At 31.4% G+C, this 22,235-nt stretch overlaps 1 protein-coding gene, 1 long non-coding RNA gene and 1 pseudogene across 2 annotated transcripts in view; 1 reads left to right on the forward strand and 2 right to left on the reverse strand.

The window, feature by feature from the left end:
- LOC105143476 (uncharacterized) overlaps nucleotides 1-17,951 on the reverse strand; it is a 43,133-nt gene extending 25,182 nt beyond the window's left edge. Inside the window, exon 1 of the mRNA XM_011051835.2 lies at nucleotides 16,239-17,951. Within this exon, the coding sequence (XP_011050137.1) occupies nucleotides 16,239-16,386 (148 nt within the window). The 5' untranslated portion in view covers nucleotides 16,387-17,951. The remainder of the gene's footprint in view (nucleotides 1-16,238) is intronic.
- Nucleotides 1,656-10,737, forward strand: LOC147910562 (uncharacterized; annotated as a pseudogene).
- Nucleotides 12,789-16,230, reverse strand: LOC147910563 (uncharacterized). The gene is made up of 2 exons (XR_015544233.1): nucleotides 15,689-16,230; nucleotides 12,789-15,602 (listed from the first exon to the last, which is right to left on the reverse strand). It is a non-coding gene; the product is annotated as an uncharacterized LOC147910563 (long non-coding RNA).
- Nucleotides 17,952-22,235: the final 4,284 nt, after the last annotated feature.

Genomic DNA, 22,235 nt, shown 5'->3' on the forward strand with positions numbered 1-22,235 from the left:
TTAAATGAATAAGATTTATAACTAAACGAAAAAGAAGACAAAAAAGGTGTTGAAAGATTTGATCGGTTAAGCGCATATCTGCTAGTAGATATTACTGCAGTACTTGAAATATTGGATAGTAGAAAGATTAAAAAGAGAACTTCCTAAGGATTCTCTTGATTCTCTATGGACCAAGCGGGAATGTAAACAATGTTTTATCTTTCCAAAAGTTCTGCAATTTTTCACATCAAATTTTAAATAAAAAAAATATTCAATTTAGTATTTTATGATACAAAATTATATATCATATAAATTATATATCATTAATCTTATTATCTTGCGATTTAATGATTATTTAAAATCACATTTGCTTTATATTCTTTATATCATTCCTTTTCTTCAAGTCTAAATGTTATAATATTAGAGAGAGACACTTCGTATTTTAAAATACTATTTAACTATTGGTGCTTGAATAGTGAATCTGAATGTGTCCTAACGCTTTCCGAAGAGTCCTGATGATATAAATTAATTGTTAATTTTTTAAACAATTTTTATCATCCGAGAAATACGCCTTTCAATGTATATATGTGAGACGCTAACCGATTTCCAATAATTCTTTGAAATTTGTGGTAATTATTGTGTAGTTTAGCACGTTGCCAAATTTACGCGCTGTCAAAAATATAAAGAACCCCATAAAAATCTTTCTAAAAAGTCTTTCTGCGAATTTAGCTAATTTTTGGATATGTTGTAATTCTCTTCATTCTGAATAAATATTTCAATCCTATGAACCATTTCTGTGTTACAAACTTTGAAAGATCCAGATTTTACATGATTACTGAATCTTTCAAGGCTTGTAGCGCGAAAACGGCTCATAGGATCCACTTGTATCCATTCAGATATTTGTTCAGAATGAAAAGAATTACAACATATCCAAAAATTAACCAAATTCACAGAAAGACATTTTCCCACAAGATTGATGCAGGATCATTTTTAAGACAATTATAAAATACTCAAGCATTATCAAATGACTACAGGACGTTATTGAGCGTTTCCAAGCGTTATATGAATAAAGATATGAAAATGAATGAAGCGTGTGCATCGCTAATTTTCCTCAGGACAAGCATAAGACATTCCCTAAGCGTAGGAAAGAACATTTATTGACCATTCATTGAATCTAAGTATTATTACAAATACAATCGAAACGTTTCAAGTGAATACATCCTGCATTTCATTTATTTGTAAGTTATAAAATAAAAACTTATTAACTTGATATTTGTAAATACGTATTGAATTCATGCGAAATTTATATATATATATATATATATATATATATATATATATATATATATATATATAGATTGAGTATATTAAGTTATCTCAGCTTAAACAAAACATTTTTTGATGCCTCCTGTGAGGTGGGCTTCCCAATCATTCGAGAAGAGTATTGCTCAAGAGGATATCCATGAATGATATCACAATATAAGGAGCAGAGCTCATTGAACTTCGGCGTGGTGCATTCGTAAACATAACATCTAAACAACGGAATATAGACAGAATAATCTAAGCGGCAGAATACAATTGGAAGCATCCACCTACTCATCACACATTACATTAAGCTAAATCGTTCGTTTTAGCATTGTTCATTTTCACGTACATCTTTATTATAACTCATCGCAATGTCAGGTAGGATTAAATTAATTATACAAAAACGTTTTTTTCTAAAATCTCTCACTAATTTAAATAATGTTCTCGAGTAAATAAGAGTAAATCAGACAATACTTCATTGAAATTAGCTCATTTAACTGATTTATATCACGTTTGAAGATCTCAATGATGAGCTGATATTAAATCCTAATGAAGCGCATAAATCTGAATTCGTTGTTATACAAGAACGTTTTTATTTATTCGCGGAAAAAATTGAAGACATTTTGATTAAGAAGCGGCGAATTAAGTTACCAGCTTTACCAATCTTTGATGGGAAATATGAAAGCTGGTTTTCCTTTAAGAATGCATTTCACAGTATGATAGATTCTCAGTCGGACTTAATAGACGTCGACAAATTACAGTTATCTAAAATGAGTCTTGGTTGGTGAAGCCGTTAATAAAATTGTGAATTTTCGCAATTGACGAAATAAATTAATCTGACGCCTGGGATGTTTTAGAACGCTCGTATAAAGAGAAGCGCGTTTTAATTTCTCGGCATTTTGAGTCTATACTGAATTTGTCTGCATTAGATAAAGAAAGCAAACGGTTTGCCTAAGCTCGCGGATAACACGGTGCTTCTTCGAATACTTTTGGGATTTTCGTTGGACCCGAGATGTTAGTTCATATTATAGAAAACAAATCGCCTAAAGCATTGGAAAAATGGGGGATTATCCTCGAAAGAGACGATTTTCCAAAGCCTGAAATATATGAATTTCTATAAAACTGCGATCTGTGCGTCAAAACGCGAAAGATCTAAAGAAATAGAGTTCGATAGAAATAAGATAGGACCATCAATTAAAAGAAAACGAATTATTCCATCTAATCAAGTATTTATTTTAAATATTTCCCAATTGTGTAATATGTAAAATTAAACGTCACCCGCTTTACTTATGTGAAAAGTTTAAGCAATTATCTGCAGAAACATATCGAAGCAATAAAAAATGCAAAGATTTGTTTTAATTGCTTGCGGTCTCATCGTGGTGTCCCATGTAAGTTCTCAAATTGTACAATTTGTCAAAAACGTCATAATACCCTTTTGCATTACGATAATAGCTCTTCGGCTAATAAATCTAGTGCAATAAAATTGGCAACTTCGACTCAAAACGAATGACTAAGAGATTCGGTCTTCAATCAGTTGCTTTCATAACCTTGAATGCTTCGTTGCCACAATTGCTAATAAACGTACTGGTTATATTTAGGATCGAGAATAAGTTAATTAAATATCGCACTTTATTAGATACCTGTACAACAGCTAATTTTATTTCAGAATCCATTGTGAAACAACTAAATACAAACGTAGTTGGACGTTCATTATCTATCGGTTCAATTAAAACTGTACTAAATCGAAAGGAATCGTACAAATTTCCATATTTATTGATCAAATTAATTTATTTCAGAAGGTTATAATTTATATTTGCAAAAGATGCGTTTTGGTTGTCGCTGGTGATACGACGTCAAAGAAATTATTTAAGAATGAAACACATGTTGCTTAACAAATATAAAAACTCAGACAAATAATTTTTGGAATATAGAAGAGATCATATTGAACAAACCAAAATCTGAAGAAGATATTGCATGTAAATCATATTTTATAAATATGATTTTACGTGAAAATAATGGACGTTATGTGATTCGCAACTTTTTCACAAAACAAGTCAATGTCTAAGTGATTCTCGCACTCTCGCGCTAAAAAGATTAATAACTTTAGAACGAAAGTTAAAGGCAGATTCCATGTTAAAGGCTAAATATTAGAGGAATAAAAATTAAAACTGAATTACATATCTCTAATTAAAGAGTCAGATGAGAGCGGATATTATACGCCTCATTACGCAGTCGTCAAAATATCTAGAAATACTATTAAGGTGCGAATAATGTTTGATTCGCGAAGACAAGTTCTGGAATATCATTAAACGATACATTAATAGCTGGGCCAACAATACAAAATAAATTATTTTCACATTTAATTCGATTTCACACATAAAGTATGTTCTTATAAAATGTATCTACAAGTGCATTTATGTGATGACGATTGATGTTTTCTTGCATTCTTTGATGTAAGAATGGCGAGATTAGAACCTTTCAATTTAATACAGTTTTGGTATCCTCTGCTTACTTTGCTACTCGCGTTCTAAAGAAACTTGCGGATGACGAAAAACAGGCTTACCCTATAGCTTCCGAAATAAGCTCGCATCTTTATGTAGACGATTATTAATCGGCGCTAACAGCATTGACGAAGCTCGTACGATTAGAAACAAAATGATTGCACTGCTTTCTCGAGGTGGCTTCAACATAAGATAGTGAGCTTCAAATAATGAGAATATTATTAATGATCTCAAGACTAATGCATTACACGTGAAATTCGTTTTTGATAAAAATCGTTCTTTAAGCGCTTAGTTTTGCATGGTACACGCTAAATGATGAAATATATTATATTATTCGGGGTGCAACCATTAAAATTTCGAAAAAATTAACAAAATGAAATATATTATCGGAAATTGCCAAAATCTTTGATCCATTAGATTTGTTAGATCCTATAATTCTATGTTAAAAGAATAATGTTAAAAGAATAATGCAAAATGTTTGGCGAAGTAATTTAAATTGGGATGAATCCGTACCACAAAGCATTTAAACGGAATGGTTAAAATTTGCTAAACAATTTGAATTAATATATCAAATTTCTATTAGAAAATTATTAATAGAGGACCATTGAGATATTTAACGGTTTTTGCGACGGTAGTAACTGGTTTTGGCACATGTCGCACTTTACGTACGCTCTCGTGGAAAATATGAGAATATAATTGTCAATTTGCTTTGCGCCAAAACGACATGTAACTTGGCGCTTAATAGTCTTTAAAGGGACTATTACTATTCTTTGCTTAGAGCTTTGTCATGTTGCTTTTAGCTTAATTGTATCATAAAACAATTAACGTTAAATATCCTCCTCAATAAAACAATTTTTTAGTGCGATTCTACCATTGTATTAGTTAAAAATCCCGCCTCATCTGCTTAATACTTTCGTTGTAAAATCGGGTTACAGAAATTCAAAGCCTTATGACTGAATGGCGACATGTTAACTCAAAGAACAATCCAGCCGATGTGATTTCGAGAGGTCAATTACTTTACAAATTTTTGCAAAATCAAACATGATTTTCAGGCCCTCCATGGTTATTTAAAGATAAAGGAGAATGGTTTTTTGAATTCATTCAAATGAATGAAATTTCTGAATTAAGAAAGAACGTATGTCTTATTACCGCTTCCAATAATTCTGATATGTTTGAAAAATATTCTTCTTATTCAAAATTATTTAAAATCGTTGCATATTGTTTACGTTTTCGATCTGCCAATAAATTTTCCGGGCCTTTGTACATGGAGGAAATTATTGAAGCTGAAACACGAATAATAAAGATGATTCGACCGATTTTCTAACGAAATCAAAAGACTTAAGAATAAAAATCCTGCAGCTAAATCTAAAATTTCTAACTTAAGCCCATTTCTAAATGACAAAAGTTTACTATGTGTCGAAGAACGTCTTCAAGAGTCGAATATGGCCTCATCGTGTAAACATATGATTTTGCTGCCAAGTACTATATCACTGATCGTATTATCGACGCGAAATTCATGAGATGCATTTTCATTCCAGAATTCAAACTACTCTATATTTCCTTAGACAAAAAATTTTGGCGATCGAAACCAAGTTCGTAACGTCATACGTCTATGCAAATGTTTAATGTTGTTTTAGGTTTAACGCTAGCGCAATTGAACATAAGATGGAAAATCTTCTATCATCTCGTGTATGCAAAACTAAAATTACCATTTACTAATATCGGTATCGATTTCTGCGGATTTCTTTTATACTCAAGGAAAAAAAAATTCGTAACAAAAATCAAAATATATGGATGCATATTCATATGTATGACAATTAAAGAAATGCATCTTGAAATTGTAACGGACTTATCAATTGATGGATTTATTGCTGCTTTGCAGCACTTCATTGCAAGACGAGATCTATCAAGTCAAATATATTTGGACAACGAAAAAAATTTTATAGGTGCAAGTAATTAATTAAAAGAAATGTATGTTTTATTTAATTCTGAAAAACATAAAAATGTTGCATAATTTTGAGAGTCAACATCGCATTGATTGGCATTTTATATCACCGGTGGTACCGCATTTTGGAGATTTATGAGAATCTTCGATATAGCTATTCAAACATCATTTTAAACGCGTTATAGGAGAATATCTTACATTACATTTGAGGAGCTAAACACGTTCGTTGTTCAAGTCAAAAGCATTTTACATTCCAGACCCATTACCGCAATTTCAATCGATCCAAATGATTTATTAGCCTCGTCCCCCGACGATTATTATTTGATTGGTAGATCTATTTTTTATCAGAAAAAAATTTACTATCTATTCCGGCAATTATCTGTTTGGCAGCATATCACGAAGGTACGTCAGAATTTTTGATCACAATGACATTTTGAATATTTAAATGAACGCGAAATAAATGGATCAAAAACCAAAACTTGACGTCGGTACGATTGTCCTTATAAAAGATAAAAATCTACCTTGCACGAAAATGGGCTTTAGATAGAATAAAAAATGTGCACCCTGGTGAGGACGGAATAATTCAAATCGCTACTTATTAAAACAGAATTCGACGAAGTAAAGAGATCGACAAGATTTTTACATCCCCTTTCAATCAAGCGATAATGCATAACAGTTCATGTATCAATCGATGATTCACAAAAATAATTTTATGATAATTTATATTGTAATGATCGAATTTTATTTCTCTCTTTCTTGATTAAAATTTGCTGTTGAATTATTGTTCGATATCCTCTCAAAGGGGGAAGTATAGTTTTTTAAAATGTTAGATACGCGTATACACTCGTTAGCACTCATTCTTTCACACTTCAAGCTTTCAGAGCATCAATGTTGCTATGATGATGCAGATTTATCGATTTATTAAAAAAAAATAGAAAAAAAGATCATCGTGCGCGCTGTCAAAAATATAATTTGTTTTAAGACAATTATAAAATATTCAAGCGTTATCAAACGACCACAGGCCATTGTTGAGCGTTATACGAATATATAAAGATACGAAAACGTTTCTGTCGCGAACGAAACGTGCGCATCGCTAATTTTCCTCAAGACAAGCGTAAGACATCCCTAAGCGTTGGAAAGAACATTCATTGAATCTAAGCATTATTACAAATACAATCGAAATGTTTCAAGTGAATACATCTTGCACTTCATTTATTTGTAAGTTATAAAATAAAAATTTATTAACCTGATATTTGTAAATACGTATTGAATTCACGCGAAATTTATATATATATATATATATATTAGGTGTTGGAATTAATTCGTAGCGTTTTACAAGTGATGGGAAGTACTTTCATTAATGTATTTTTTAATGCTCATGTGAAATAAATAACATTCTTTCATTAAAAACGCTACGAATTAATTCCAACACCTAATATACACACACACACAATATATATAGCTCGAGTATATTAAGTTATCTCAGCTTAACCCTAGTAGGTCATTGTTATTTTTGGTTACCTGATAACATCAAGATTTGTGAAACCCTACACATTATATTTCTGAACTGAATACGTATTTAGCTTAAAACGTGTGAAATTTATACCTTAAGTCAGATAAATATGAATCAAATAAATATTTTATTTTCAAATAATTACAATGCTTCAAAGAAATGTTATTTGAAAAATTCGCAAAAATAATCACTTTAGAAAAAAATTCTAAAATATTTAAATTTAATTCGGGTCTTCAAATTATATTATAAAAAAGTTATAGTAATAAAAAATCGCATAGGGTACATTGAACCCATGAATGGCCTATTAGGATTAAACAAAATAAATATGAAAACAACCGTTTATTACGAATACCAAGGAAATGATAGGTGCGTGCAGATACCAAAAGGAATGGAAGCCTGCAAAAGATGGAATTGTCTAGCAGTTGAATGAGGAACCATAGTATGCTGCGTCGAAGAATTTATTCGATAATAATGGAATGAAAAAGAAAAGTTTAAAATTTTCATTCAGATTTGTCACACAGTTAATAGATTATTAGTATAAGGACATAAAGTCACAACTTTCTATCGTAGAAAAAAAAATTTAGTTTATAACAAAACTATAATATTTGAGACTTCTATGATAATACAAAATACTGTTATAAATTGTTGGTACATTTTTTTTCTCCGATATTAATTCGCTTAATTAATTGACATTTACGAAAATTTGCTTTTATTATGTGTTTATGTAACACATAACTTTATTATGTGTACTGTAACAAATAAAAATGTATCGATAAATAAGGATTTGAATAAGATGAAATATTGTAAAGCGCTTAGCAGAATTTATGGATAAACCAGGACCAGAGAAAAAGGAGACACGAATCGAGTCGTTCCAAGCCGAACGGTTGGGTCCCTTAAGGAGGGAGTAGAGGCAGAGGGTGGTCTCGTCCTATGCCACAAAACACCTGGCTTTTCTATGTCTGTCCATACTCTCGCCCTCTACCGTCTCGTGCCTCCCAATCTTTGTCATATTATCCCAAACGGCACCGGCACCCTCCTGTGTACCCATCCGCCTTCCCTATTGGCATCTTTACACATCAAGCGGCTTGTTATATGCCGCTATAAAGCAAATATCTGTATCCGACAGTATACCGTTCAATTAATCTGGCTGATGGATTAATGAAGTAGTCGGATTGAATCTATATTTTCTACTCGCTGAATTTGAATATAGTAGTTGATTATAATATAATATTTCATAGAAAAAAAATATATATATGAAATAGAGGTGGAAGTGTGTTTGTGTGGATTGAGAGAAAAATGTACTAAATTTTAATAAATTTTAATAAATATTTGTTTGAATAGTGCCAGTTGAATATTTACTAGATGTAAATATACATTTATTTGGTAGAGCCATTAATTTATTTACTTATTAAATGTTTTATTTAACAAATATTTATTTTTTATAAATGTTACTAAACAATTATTTATTAAAATTTAATATATTTTTTTTCAATGTGACAACGGTAAAATGATAGCGATATTGAACAATAATTTTTTGTATATCACGATTGTGAATATTATCATATTAATCTTTAAAAAAGTATCAAATAAATCTGCATATATTTCTAATATTCGTTTAATATTAAAGAAATATAGAAATAAATATATGTGAATTTGTTTTACAATTGGAAAATCTTACTGCGATTTTTCAAATTAGAAAATCAATTCGCTTTTATAGATATTACCATTTTATAGATACCAATACAATTCCCAACAGTCGGAAATAGCACGGATATGTTTCATGTCCGATCAAACACGATTTCTCGATTGTCAATTACACTGCAGTTACTTGTAGGTTACAGCTTTTATATTGAGAAAGGCGGGGGTGGTGGAGGGAGAGATATGCATATAAATGCGTAGGTGCAGCTCTAAAGAATAGCCTTTGAACGACGAGAACTTGATGAAATCAAGGTCGGTCACGCGATGCTTCAAAAGGATCGATTTAACATATCATGTATGTGCATCCTTATCGATTTATTTGTTTGTACCTATATCGATGCAACCGAGTTTTAAAAGTCAATAAGGATTTTTACGTTATCGTAACTGCAGTGATTAAATCCTGAAGATATGTTTTCATGCTGAATACATGTGCGATATGTACATTGCATTTTTATTTCAATAATATTTTTTGTAATAATTATTTGAACAAAAAGATAAATAAAATATAAAATTAACTAATATTTAATTCTGTAAAGCTAGCAGGACCAATTGATGATAAAAAGAAAAAAATGAAAAATAATATCAAAAATTAATAAGATTGAATTTATACTATTTAGTACTGCCAAAAACAATTCTATATTATATGTTATTTCCTTCAAAAAAAAATCTCACTTTTTTTCGTAAAACATGTGTCTCATATTTTTAGCTTAATATTAAGCTAGCAGCGCCACGATTTTTTTCGAAATGGCACCTGCTACAAAATTATCATTAATGGTATAATTTAGTACAAAATGAGTACTAAAAATTTCGATAGGTCCGATTTGATTCTGCTGATTTGATCCTGCTAGCTTTATAGAGCTAGCCTAATATTTTATCTTTTTACACAAGTAATTTAATCGTAAAAATTAGTAAGTTGTTTGCGTAACTGAATGGAAATAAGACAAAATATTGCATTTATAGGAGATGCGGAACTGAGAGAAAAAGAAGAACATTTGATCGTATATTTACAAATATTTTAAATATGTAATTGATATAATGTTAAACATCTCTATAATTTAACAATAATTTAATATTATTATATACATATACCAATACAAAAACATAGTAAAATCCGTAACGCAACTTTATCACATTACAGTAAAAGTATATGCGGCAAATTTTCATAAATTTAGCATAGATATAGTTGCATTTATATTTGGATGTATTATATATATTTTTAGTAGCATTGTTAATTATATTGCACATAAAATAATCACGAGTGTCACGTCCGTATGATATTTATTACTATGTTAATATTGTATTAATATAACAATTTTACGTTATTATCTAACATATAATCAGAAATCTACATTCTTATCTACAAGATATTGCACAGATAAGAATGTAGATTTCTGATTAAATGTTATAGATAATGTAAAACTGTTACATTAACACGACAATAAATATCGTTATCTATTATCTTTTGAACAAATTAAAACGTACTAAAAAACGTTTGACTTTTTTTAATTTTCAAAAAATTTATATAAAAATTCAATTGAACATAATTTTAAATAAAAAATTTTTAATCTTAAAACAAACTGTAAAACTGTAGGAAATCTCAAAATTCTATTACCTATTTTTTAGAGATGTTTGATATAATATTAAAGAAAAAAACGTTCACAATTTATATTATTAGGTGTTGGAATTAATTCGTAGCGTTTTTAAATGAAAGAATGTTATTTATTTCACATGAGCATTAAAAAATACATTAATGAAAGTACTTCCCATCACTTGTAAAACGCTACGAATTAATTCCAACACCTAATATAAAATTGTTATCGTCCATGTACAGATCATGTTATCATGGTAATCAAAAGATTCATTTTTTTAATTAAAAAAAAATATATATTTTTTTAAACAAGACTAAAAATGACGAAACATTGTAAAATCATAGAGTGATATATTTATCTGTGGATATGCACGAGAATATGCAAGTTTCATCGAAAGTTTAATGAAATTTAAACCAATGATAAGATTTGGAAATATAAATATTATTTGAAGGCAACGATCAATTTCATTTCATGTGATAAAAAGTAAAACTAATTCCTCCGCGAAATAATTATTAACATTAATTTATTGTACTTGAACTTCGCAATTTACCTTCTACAATTGATCGCTTATTATAATTATTACTTTTTTCAATGGTCTCTATACCTTAATTCGTTTTGATCTTACACTAGCATATAAATAGACATTTCTCTAATTTCTTTTTATTAGAATCAGAAATACACTGTTATCATTCTCTCTTATGTTCTACTTATTATAATCTAAAACACGTAAATTTAAATAATTAGTCAACAAGATTCTTTTTATACAATCGCGTAATATTTTAATATAAATTAAAGGAATGAACATACACGATAGTAATTCATATTATCAGGGATAGTTTTAGATACATTTGTAAAAATTTCAAATTATCGCACGCGCATGCTGGAGTAAAATATTATTTTCTATTTTCACTACTGAGTTAATCTTGTATAATGTTATTCTAAAAAGGATCATTCGAAAGAAATAATAGATATATAAATAAATTCTGGGCCCTTCCTTAAAATTAATTATAACATTAATATAAATTGTTAAGTCGACCCTGTTTGGGATATTCAAGACCAATTTAGGAACATTAACATTCAATTATATAGTTAACATAACTTCAAAAAATAAGTGAAGTTTGTGCGGAACGAATAATGTCGTTTCAGGAAAAGCATCTTCGTCACTGTATATCGTTCGCGTTTGAAAAAAAAAAAATGCCGCCGAAGCAACAAATTTGATATGCTCAGTTTTCGGAGAAGATGCGATTTCGTATATTTTACACAATTTCGCAAAGGAAATTTCTATTTGTCGGATGAAGTTCGTTCTGAACAATCGAAAAAATTTGAAAACCAAGAATTAGATGATCTATTGAATGAAAATTCATGTCAATTAGAACTCGCAGAAGCTCTTGAAGTGACGTAGCAAACTGTTACGGTTATAAAAGTTAGGACTGATCCAGAAAGCGTGTCGTTGGATTCCGCATATGCTTAGTGTAGACAATAAAGAGACGCTGTGATACGGTTGGATCATTGTTTTTGCGTTTTAAACGAAAGATTTTTTCTTTATAAAGGTGACTGGCGATGAAAATAGGTGTTGTATGACAATCGGAAAAGAAGAAAATTGTTAGTTCGACTTGACGAATCCTCGAAAGAGGTTGCGATTATCCAATATTCATGCAAAAAAATTTTATTGTGTATTTGATGGGATTACAAAGGCGTATATACTACGAGCTATTAAAATCGGGTGAAACAATTATTACTCAACGTTATCAAGACCAACTGATGCGTCTGAGTGATGCCATTGAGCAAAAAAAACCGGCCATTGGATACGGCAAGTGATACTGCTGTACGACAACGCGAAATGTAGCGAAAGTGACGAAGAAATTTATCTATGCGTCGGGTTGGGAAATATTGCTGTATGCAGCCTGTTTTCCTGATCTAACCCCATCGGATTACTACTTATTCCAATCGTTACAGCATCATCTAGTGGATTCTTATTTCCAAACAGAAAAAGATGTGAAAAAATGTACCGATGACTTCATTGAATCGAAACCGCCGTCTTTTTTCCGCGAAGATATCCGCCAATTTCCTGATAGGTGGCAAAAATGTATAGATGCAGAGGGAAATTATTTCCCAAACTAAAATGTAACAGTATGTTTTAAAAATAAATAATAAATTTCGAAAAAGGCCGAGAATTAATTTATACACCTATACATTTTTTATCTTTACAATATATTTTTTGTCTTTTAATGTTTTTATCATGTTCTTATATGTCATAGTTTTTTATCTTTTGCGTTATTTTTTATTTACTTTTAATTTATTGTACTAAGGAAAGGCCGATTATTTTATCTTCAGATAAGTTATGTAGTAATTTATTTATTGAATAAACAAAAAAAGTAAAAGAATAAGAACATAAAAGAGTAAGAGAATAAGATATTGAGCTGAAGTTTACTGAAAGAACAACTTAGCCTAAATAATATTATTTACTGACTGTTGGAATTTCGTATTGAATTATTTTTGGCTAAAAAAAGCCTTAAGAAATTAAATAAAACTAATATTACGCTAAGTGATGACATTTAAGTGTTTAAGTGTATATCACGTTTAAGATTCCAATTTTCCCGCATATACAAAAAAATTAGGCATCGTGGATACTTTATTGCTACCGACATCTGCATTCACCGATTTATACTGATCTGAATATTTCTTTTTAGATTTTTCTAACAAATTCCTAATTCTTGAGTTAAATATATATATATAATTTTTTTTTATTAAAAGTTAATTTTACTTTTAAAAATTATTAATGCACAAAATAGGTAAATAAACCGACGAAGTGTACGAATAAATTGCATATATCACTTCATCAAGATTCACATTGATAAGTAATCTCGAGAAAATTAAAAAAAATTGTTTTACTTTTTGTGCCACGTATGTTATACGTATATTCTCTTAAATTATTGATATTTTCTTACATATCATATACACACTGACACAAAAATAATATTATTTTTACAAAAGTAATATAAATAAAAAGAGCAAAAAAGAATATCAAAGTAATGTACTCTTATAAATTTATATATAACTCTTAGGTACGACTCATACTTAACGATAATGTATAAAAAAAATACGGATTCTGATAAGCATGATAAGTCATGCCATCGCGATGAGCAAATACAATCTCGTGCAATTATTATTTTATGGACACTTTTAAAGAATGTCAGAATAGTTTAGTGAAACTCGGTAAAACTCGCGACGATGACGCGTTATATCGCGAATATCCAAGGAGTAAGGAAGGTTGAAGAAAAAGAAATGATCGTTAGACGTATGGGAACACACCGTCTCGCACAAGTCTCTACAGCGTCGTCGTCGTCGTCGTCATCGTCGTCGTCGAAGTCGTCGTCGTCGTCGTCGTCGTCTACCGTCTTGTCTTTTTTATTCTGTCTACTCCGCTGGCTACATACATTTACATTTAACACCGCGCGGTAGATCATACTTCTTGCGTACCGATACATATAAATTTCATTGAAAGATTATAATAACTTATTTCTGGACGTGTCATTTATAATAACGTATCTTTGGACAATCTTCGAACTATCGTTAACGACAACTAAAAATGCTAACGTTTTTTAAAAACGATGAAGATATACGAGTGCAATCTTGAGATGCTTTTTCTTCTACTTCTGCGACATAATATTACTATGCATTCCTTGGTGATTATACTTGATTATACTTGATTTTTTTAAAGCACATATTCGAGTTAATGTGGGAAGAGTCAGATATCTTACTCATACAGCACACATCACACATTCCAACAAATATGTAGCAACATTTGCAACAATATTGTAGAAATATTACATTGTAGCAATAGACCTCTTCTTTTATTCCGTTTCCATCAATGTAAATTAACTTTTCTCGATTCTATTTGTTCTTTACCTTTTTCCAATTCTTAGAACTAGAAAAAAAATGAACAGTTAATTGAATCAAGATTAAAATTAAACTACTTGTGATAGAAATGGACATAAGAAAAAGTTTAATCTACGTTGATAAATAAAAACGTTATTGGATTACTGTAAGCTTCTGTACTACAAGAGTAAGCCCGGATCTACAATAGATTTTTAAGCTTTAAGCCATAAGAAATGGACAATCAATTATTTTCCTTGCATTCGGCTATAATTGGTCAGTTTCTTATGACTTAAGATTTAAAATACCTAGATGTAGATCCGAACTAACAATAAAGGGCTGCGTATATTTGAGAGGTGCGTATAAAAAGTTGTAAATATTCCGAGAACAAAAATTCCAGACACGTAAGATCAGACGACACCTCCGTCGTGTTGGTGGAAGTCGAAAGAAAGACCGTTTCGTTTGATCTGAGGGGGGGCCCTCGAGAATGGAAACGTTCGTGCGAAACTGTCGCGACACGATACTATGCGACTTCGTGCCGAGTAATAGCGAATTCGGTTGCATGCACTAGTGTGCATGCACTAGTGCATATTAAAGTCGTTGTACACTGATCTAATCTCGAGAATAAGGTTATTCTTTTTAACTTCTCTGGAGAGAAAAAGAGAAAAGAACTGTGCAAGAAGTTCAGCTAAAAAGAACTTAATGTAAAAGTAGAATATCTTGACGATAGCCTCTAAATTTCTTCGAAATAGAATCTCACGCTGAAGAGTGAAAATCGAGCCAGTCTTGAAAAAGAGTGGATCGATTTTCAGTCTTTAAGAGTGAGATTTCACTCTCCAGAATAAGATTCACTCTAAAAGTTTTAGAGAGTAAGATACCCATTACATATTTTATCAAATAAAGTGATTCATTTCGTGGTTTTTCCGTATTTATATTAAACACACGAATATTATTTTAGTTTGTGTTACAAGACAGAAAGTAATCAGCGTGCATATATACAAGATAAAAATTATTTAAATACCCTCTAAATTCTTGGAGAAAAAAAAAAGAAAAGAGATGAACCGTGGAAGAAGTTCAGCTAAAAAGAATGAATTTAGGATCTCTTTCACCAACCTCGATTAAGTTAATCGATGGTTACACGAGACTCATTTAGGCCCGGTTTTTCATTATCTGGTTAACTTGTGGTTAAGTTTAACCTGATGTTTCACCGAATGAGCTTCGTCCATCATAGATGATATCCCTAATGGATAAAACATCAGGTTAAACCTAACCACAAGTTAACTAGATAATAAAAAATTGGGTTTCACAATCCAGTTTCACACAACTCATGGTTAACTTTTAACCGAAATTTAATTTATTTTAAATAATAATGAGTAATAATAAATTGTGAAACTGGGCCTAAATGAGCCCCAGTAACGTAACCGTCGTTAACTTAACCGAGATTAGTGAAACAGACCTTTAATATAAAAGTAGACTAGCTTGACGATATCTTTAAATTTCTTTGGAGTGAAATCTCACTTTAAAGAATGAAAATTGAACCAGTCTTGAAAGACTCAATTTTCAACCTTTAAGAGTGAGATGCCACACTCTTCAGAGTGACAATTTATTCTAAAAGTTTTAGAGAGTACATATAGATGTATTATTCCAACTAACTTTGATCGTGAACTGGCGTTTCTCATACTTGATTGATTTAGATACATACGTCTTTATACACTAAGTACTTCCGACCGAATTCGCAATCTATTAAATTCATCTATTTTTTCGAGTGAATAGTGAAGGCACGACGAAATGCCAGATAGCCGTGTGTAACAATCGTGTAATCTCGCGCTAACCTGGAAACATGTCGATGAAGCGTAATATCCGAGCTTTGAATTTGAGGTATTCGTTATTGATTGCCATGAACGGTGACAATGATTCGGTGACAAAAATTCCATCGGCGATCAGCATTTGTATTTTTCTATCACTTTTCCTTAGATCCATCAGTCGCGCACTATCCTCGGTCTCTTATCTTCTCTATGTTCTGCCCTCGTCCCTTAGGCGTACACAAGTCAAATGGAAACTGGCGTGCACATCGAAATGAGATGAAGCCCTGGTGCCGCAGCGGAGGAATGGGAGGGGGGGAACGTGAGTTCAACCTAACCTAATCTGTCTCTCGCTGTCTCTCTCTTTCTCTCGTTCTGCTTCCTCCTCCTCTTCTTCCTTCTTCCGTTCCGCCACCTTCTCCACTTCTCTATCTTCCTCGTAAAAATATACAACACAGAAAAATTCGCAATCGATCACGAGTCCACAGTACACGCAGGTTTCTCCATTATCTGGGAATTCTTTTTTCCACGGTCTCTCCCCCAGATCCCCAGATTCGCCTCCGGCACGTATATACGACGGGCCGGTTACGTCCGTCTCTGATGTTTCTCACGTACGTATCTCTCGCGCGCGCACATACACGTATCCAGAGTGTATAAGCGCGACGCAGCGAAAACTCCGCTGGCGAGCAAGAGGAGAATCGAAGCAGCCCAGCGGTCGGCGTTCACGCCACGAAGCGAAGGCACGAGAGCGAGAAGGCGCGCCCGTAGACTCGACTGCTTGGACGATAGGCGAGACTGAGAGCCCCGAGTTTAGCGCTCGCGCGCCAAGCGACAAACGACTCCGTCTGCGGACTCTCCGTTCGCACTTTTCGCACCACACGGGGCCACTTCACGCACCTTGACGCACGCTGACGACGGCACGCACGCTCGCACGTCCCATCGCACGTTCTAGATGCCGTGCGCGGCGCTAAAGAAGTTGCAAACGGTGCCTCAGTGCTTTGACACTGTTACTTCCGAATGGCGCCCGCTTGCCTTGTAACCTGTTCTTTTTTTCCCCTCTTTCTCTTCTCTCTCTCTCTTTCTCTCTCTCTCTCTGTCTTTCTTTCTCTCGCTTTCTCTATGTCGCGCCAATACGTATGTGCGATCAATTACAGATTCACTTATGTTCTTTCGATAGCGCGTACTCTCTTTCTTTCTTTCTTCTCACGTGCATCGCTTGATGAAATATTCTTCTTCTACGCGCTTCCTGGAACTCGGGCGTGTATGTGTACCTCGTTTAAAGTGCACGACGCGACGCATCCACATCGAGAACGAGAATCCGACACACACAAACACATACACACTTTCCCTTTTTCTCTCTCTCTCTTTCTCTCTCTTCTTTTCCCGTTGTAGCAGCAATGCACTATCGTGGTAAGCGAACACGCTGTTGTAACGTTGTCGTTATCGTCTCGGTCGTGATTAACGCTGCCGCATTTATTCCAGAAACGCTCGTTGTCGACGAAGTTACCAAATGTGTCATCGTGGGTATTAAATGTATATGAAGCGATGTCGACGAGTCGTCTTCTTGTGGACCCCAAACGAGTCTTCGCGACAATCACACGGCAGTCCAATCGGCCACACTGTCAGACACAAATCCGCTAACCGAGTACGAAAGAACAGCCGAGCCACGACTGTCGAGTTCAGTGTTGGAGACCCAGTGGGCGACGTTGTCGGGTCACACTCGCAGTTCGCCTGCGATTGGCCGAGTAATCGTCCATTGACAGTTACTACTTTACGCTTAGGGGCGTACCTAGCGAGCGTGCAACCCATACACTGAAAAAAAAGATTGGCTGCTGTAACAAATTAGATGGTAAAATATGGCATAGCATTTTTAATTGGTTATGTAACAGCCAATTTTTAATTGCTGCAGCCAATTAAAAATGCTATGCCATATTTAACCATTTAATTTGCTGCAGCAATCAATCTTTTCTTTCAGTGTAGTATTATGTAGCGCGGCATGTCCATTTCTATCAATCAGCGTTTTTTACCATAGCGGATTTTTTTTTTAAACCGATTCGGCTTGGACAATGATGTTAGTTACTCTAATATTGGTTATTTCTAATTCTTCCTAAAAATTAAAATTAGGAAAAGATAAAACATGATTCAGATTTAGCATGATTTTTTCTTGTTTCTTTTTCTCAGTGATTTTTTTTTCAGTTTCCTACAAATAATTGATAGATTGAACGGATTTATCTGTGAAGTTAGATCCTAATTATGCCCTTTCGTCCGGATAGAAATTATTGTAAGAAATTTAAGCGACAACACGAGAAAAATATCAGGGTGCTCCAAGATTCGAATCAAGGCCAACAGATCTATTCTGTAACTCTTAACGCAAATTTCGTTATCATTATAACGTCGCTGCGCAGCTTTTTTACCATGGTAAAATATAATAACAAAATTTGCGTTAAGAGTTACAAAATAGGCCTGCTGATCTCCTTCGAAATGGTAGACTTCCGTCCTGCCACCGTTCTGAGCCACACAGCCCTGACGCTGATAGCTTCTCTGTTGTAACTATTTCCTCTAAATTTCTTACAAGTCGGCTAACCTGACATTACATCCATCCCGGATGTACAATACAATCCTCGGTATCGATTATATTGGGTCATCTAAAAAGTATCCGCGGTTTTTTGTCACTAGATGTGTGTTGATGGTCATATAGTGACAAAGTACCGCGGATACTTTTTAGATGACCCAATATATCTTTTTCCCTAGGACGAAAATGTGAAAAGTGAAAATTTTTTGTATGTATATGTGTATATGTACAGCATACATATATTGGGTCATCTAAAAAGTATCCGCGGTACTTTGTCACTAGATATATGACTATCAACACACATCTAGTGACAAGAAATCGCGGATACTTTTTAGATGACCCAATATTTGTTCAGGAATAAGGTTCTTAGTCTCTTCCAAAATGGTAGACTTCCGTCCTGTCACTGAGCTACATAGCCTTGACGCTGATGATTTCTCTATTGTGCCTATTTCCTCTGAATTTTTTACACTATATAGTCGTGTCCCTGTGTACGACTTTGACAACGAGTGCATAGCAATTGCCCACGATACAATTGCGCACAAGCCAATCATAGCGCTAAAAAAAAACCCAAAACTCCCTACGTAGAAATCGCTGTGATTGGCAGTGGGCAATTGAACCGCTCCCGTTGACAACAGATTTAAAAACACCGCCATGAAAATGAAAGAAGAGGGACATCTCTATTTCTGGAGTATCTATTCGTCTTAATTTTTCTTTTTTGTTCTTTCTTTAACGTTATCTTCTTTCTAAGAGGCATAATGAAAGGAATAGGGAACAGAGAACAGAGAATAAGAATTTCAAGTTTCAACCTATCAGAAACTGTGTATTTGTGATAAGCTAAATGACATATTTAATTTAATTGTAAAGAATAGTTTAAGCTTAGTTGAAATTGTTTTTATTATATTACATAGATTATAATAATAGTTATTTGCGGCGTGCAAAATTACTTTTTTTTTTTAATGACAGCACCGCTAATAAGAACATGCGCTCCTTGTAAAAATTATTATATATAAATGGCTGAGAAATTCATATAATATATTATTATCAGACTTTAATTAAATCAATTTCAAAATCAACTCGTATTGCATAATAAATTTTAACATATAAAAAAATTACATAATAGAACCGAGGAAATATATAATGAAAAGATATCTGAAAATTGATTTTATTATTTAAGATATTTTTATCATGTACAGCTATTTTCATTATCAACTATAAATTTATCGATTAAATTATTATTTGATGCACATTAATGACATCTAACGAGAAGAAAATTAAATTCTACCAAAGATATGTTTTTTTTAAATTTGTAGGTAAATTCGGTAAATCTACTTTACTTTAGATTTAATATATTTAATTATTTTATTGATATAAATGATTACAATTTGAATCAATTTTATATAAATAATATAGTTTATAAATTATTTAAAAAACAATAATTTTTTAAAAAATAATCTATAGCTATTTATATAACACAGTTAATTTTAAATTAAAATGTACTTATTTGCAATATAGAACAAAAATAAATAATAAGATTTCAACAATTAATACTTTTATTATTTCAGTATCTTATTATTTAAAATAATTATAAATATTTATTATGTATGTATTAAATTGCAATAAATATATTATAAAATACACATATATTAATGCGCATGTTTATAGAAATACATTATCAATGGTTGGTAAAATATTGAATCTCGATTTTATCAACTATCGGTGATTTTATATGTTTTAATTTAATTTTTATTTTTATATATATATGCGTTTTTATGTTTTATTATGTAGACATAATAAAATGACTTAGCCACTAAAAACAGTAACGAAATCAAGTCAAATAAAAAGAGAAAATAATATGTTTTCTTTTTCTTATCTCTGTTCGATGTAACTTTCATTGTCCGTACTCGTATAGTTGAACGCTCAGTGATTCTAGCTCTTCCGATGTTTTTTCAATTACATATATTTATAATTAAAATTTTATATATATATATATAATATATTGTCTATGACAATATATTAGCATAACATAAATGTACAATGATATAACATTATACATATATTATGATATTTATATATGCTGCAATTACGTATCGTTGCGTGAATTATTCAGAAGAGAATTTAACGTCCATATTAAATGATTAGTTCAAAATAAAGTGTGAAAAAAATTTAGCGTCAGAGATCTCGATTGCAATCCTTTTTCGGGAAGTTTATCGTCTTAACTGTGGAACGATCTAAAAATATCGCGAGAACTATCGAATTATCTCGTTTCTGCACCTGTCACGATTCACTGTCTGTCATTCGTCCAAACATCTGCGATGTCATCCATGCGATCTTGACTTAAAACATCATTGTTCCTCGTGACCGCACATCACCGAGTTATTGTCTTTCCAAGGGGAAACTGATGGAAACCAATCAGCTTCAGAACATAATTTTGAAATATTTTATGGATAATGCTATGACTTGGACTAATAAATAAATGTAATATATTATATAATTTTATAAATATTTTATGATATAATAGTATATTGTAATTAGTGACGATTAATCTTTTTTTAAATTCTATTATTGAAACTTATCAAATAATTTAATCACGTGATTATTTAAATGACTTTAAATATTATTTGAAACAAGGAATTCTTAAGTTTTAAGAAACTTAAAAAATTTTGATAGTTGTATATTACTGTCAAATATATTTGAATATTAAAAAAAATGTTTTGTTATGTATACTATATATATTATATATATATATCTCTTATGTTTTTCTTTAAAGTATAGAGTTTTATCTAAATGTCTGTGTTCATAGAATAAAATAAAAAACAAATTGAAAAATATTAGGTGTTGGAATTAATTCGTAGCGTTTTTTAATGAAAGAATGTTATTTATTTCACATGAGCATTAAAAAATACATTAATGAAAGTACTTCCCATCACTTGTAAAACGCTACGAATTAATTCCAATACCTAATAGTACGATATTACAAGAAAATAAACTATATTTTTGAAATATTTAGAAAAATTTTCAAACATTTAAAATTTCCAGGATTTAAACAATTTTTCGTTTTGAATTTTACTTAAAATAATTCGGAATTTTTGTCAAATATTTGAAATGATTTAATATTTGTATTGTTAATTATATACTATAGTTAGGTACACGTAATAAAATATTCAGAATATCATATAATGAGATATAAAAATATCTAATATAAAATAAAATAAAACATTCACCACAATGTAGTAATGTTGAAAAATAAAAAAGATAATAGACAGGAATACATTTTTCAGCAAAAGATTTCTATGAATAGAAGGAAGTTTAGTCATCAATGAATATATCGTACAAATATACTGAAACTTTTAAAATCTTGGTTAAAATTATTAAACGTATGCTTTTTAGATTTTTGAAGAATAATCTGTATACTACTAAAAAAAAATAATTCGAATTTATGTTTGCATTTTCTAATA

The sequence above is a fragment of the Acromyrmex echinatior genome, chromosome 2, assembly GCF_024713525.1.
Source record: "Acromyrmex echinatior isolate Ae372 chromosome 2, ASM2471352v2, whole genome shotgun sequence".
NCBI classification, from domain to species: Eukaryota; Metazoa; Arthropoda; class Insecta; order Hymenoptera; family Formicidae; genus Acromyrmex; species Acromyrmex echinatior.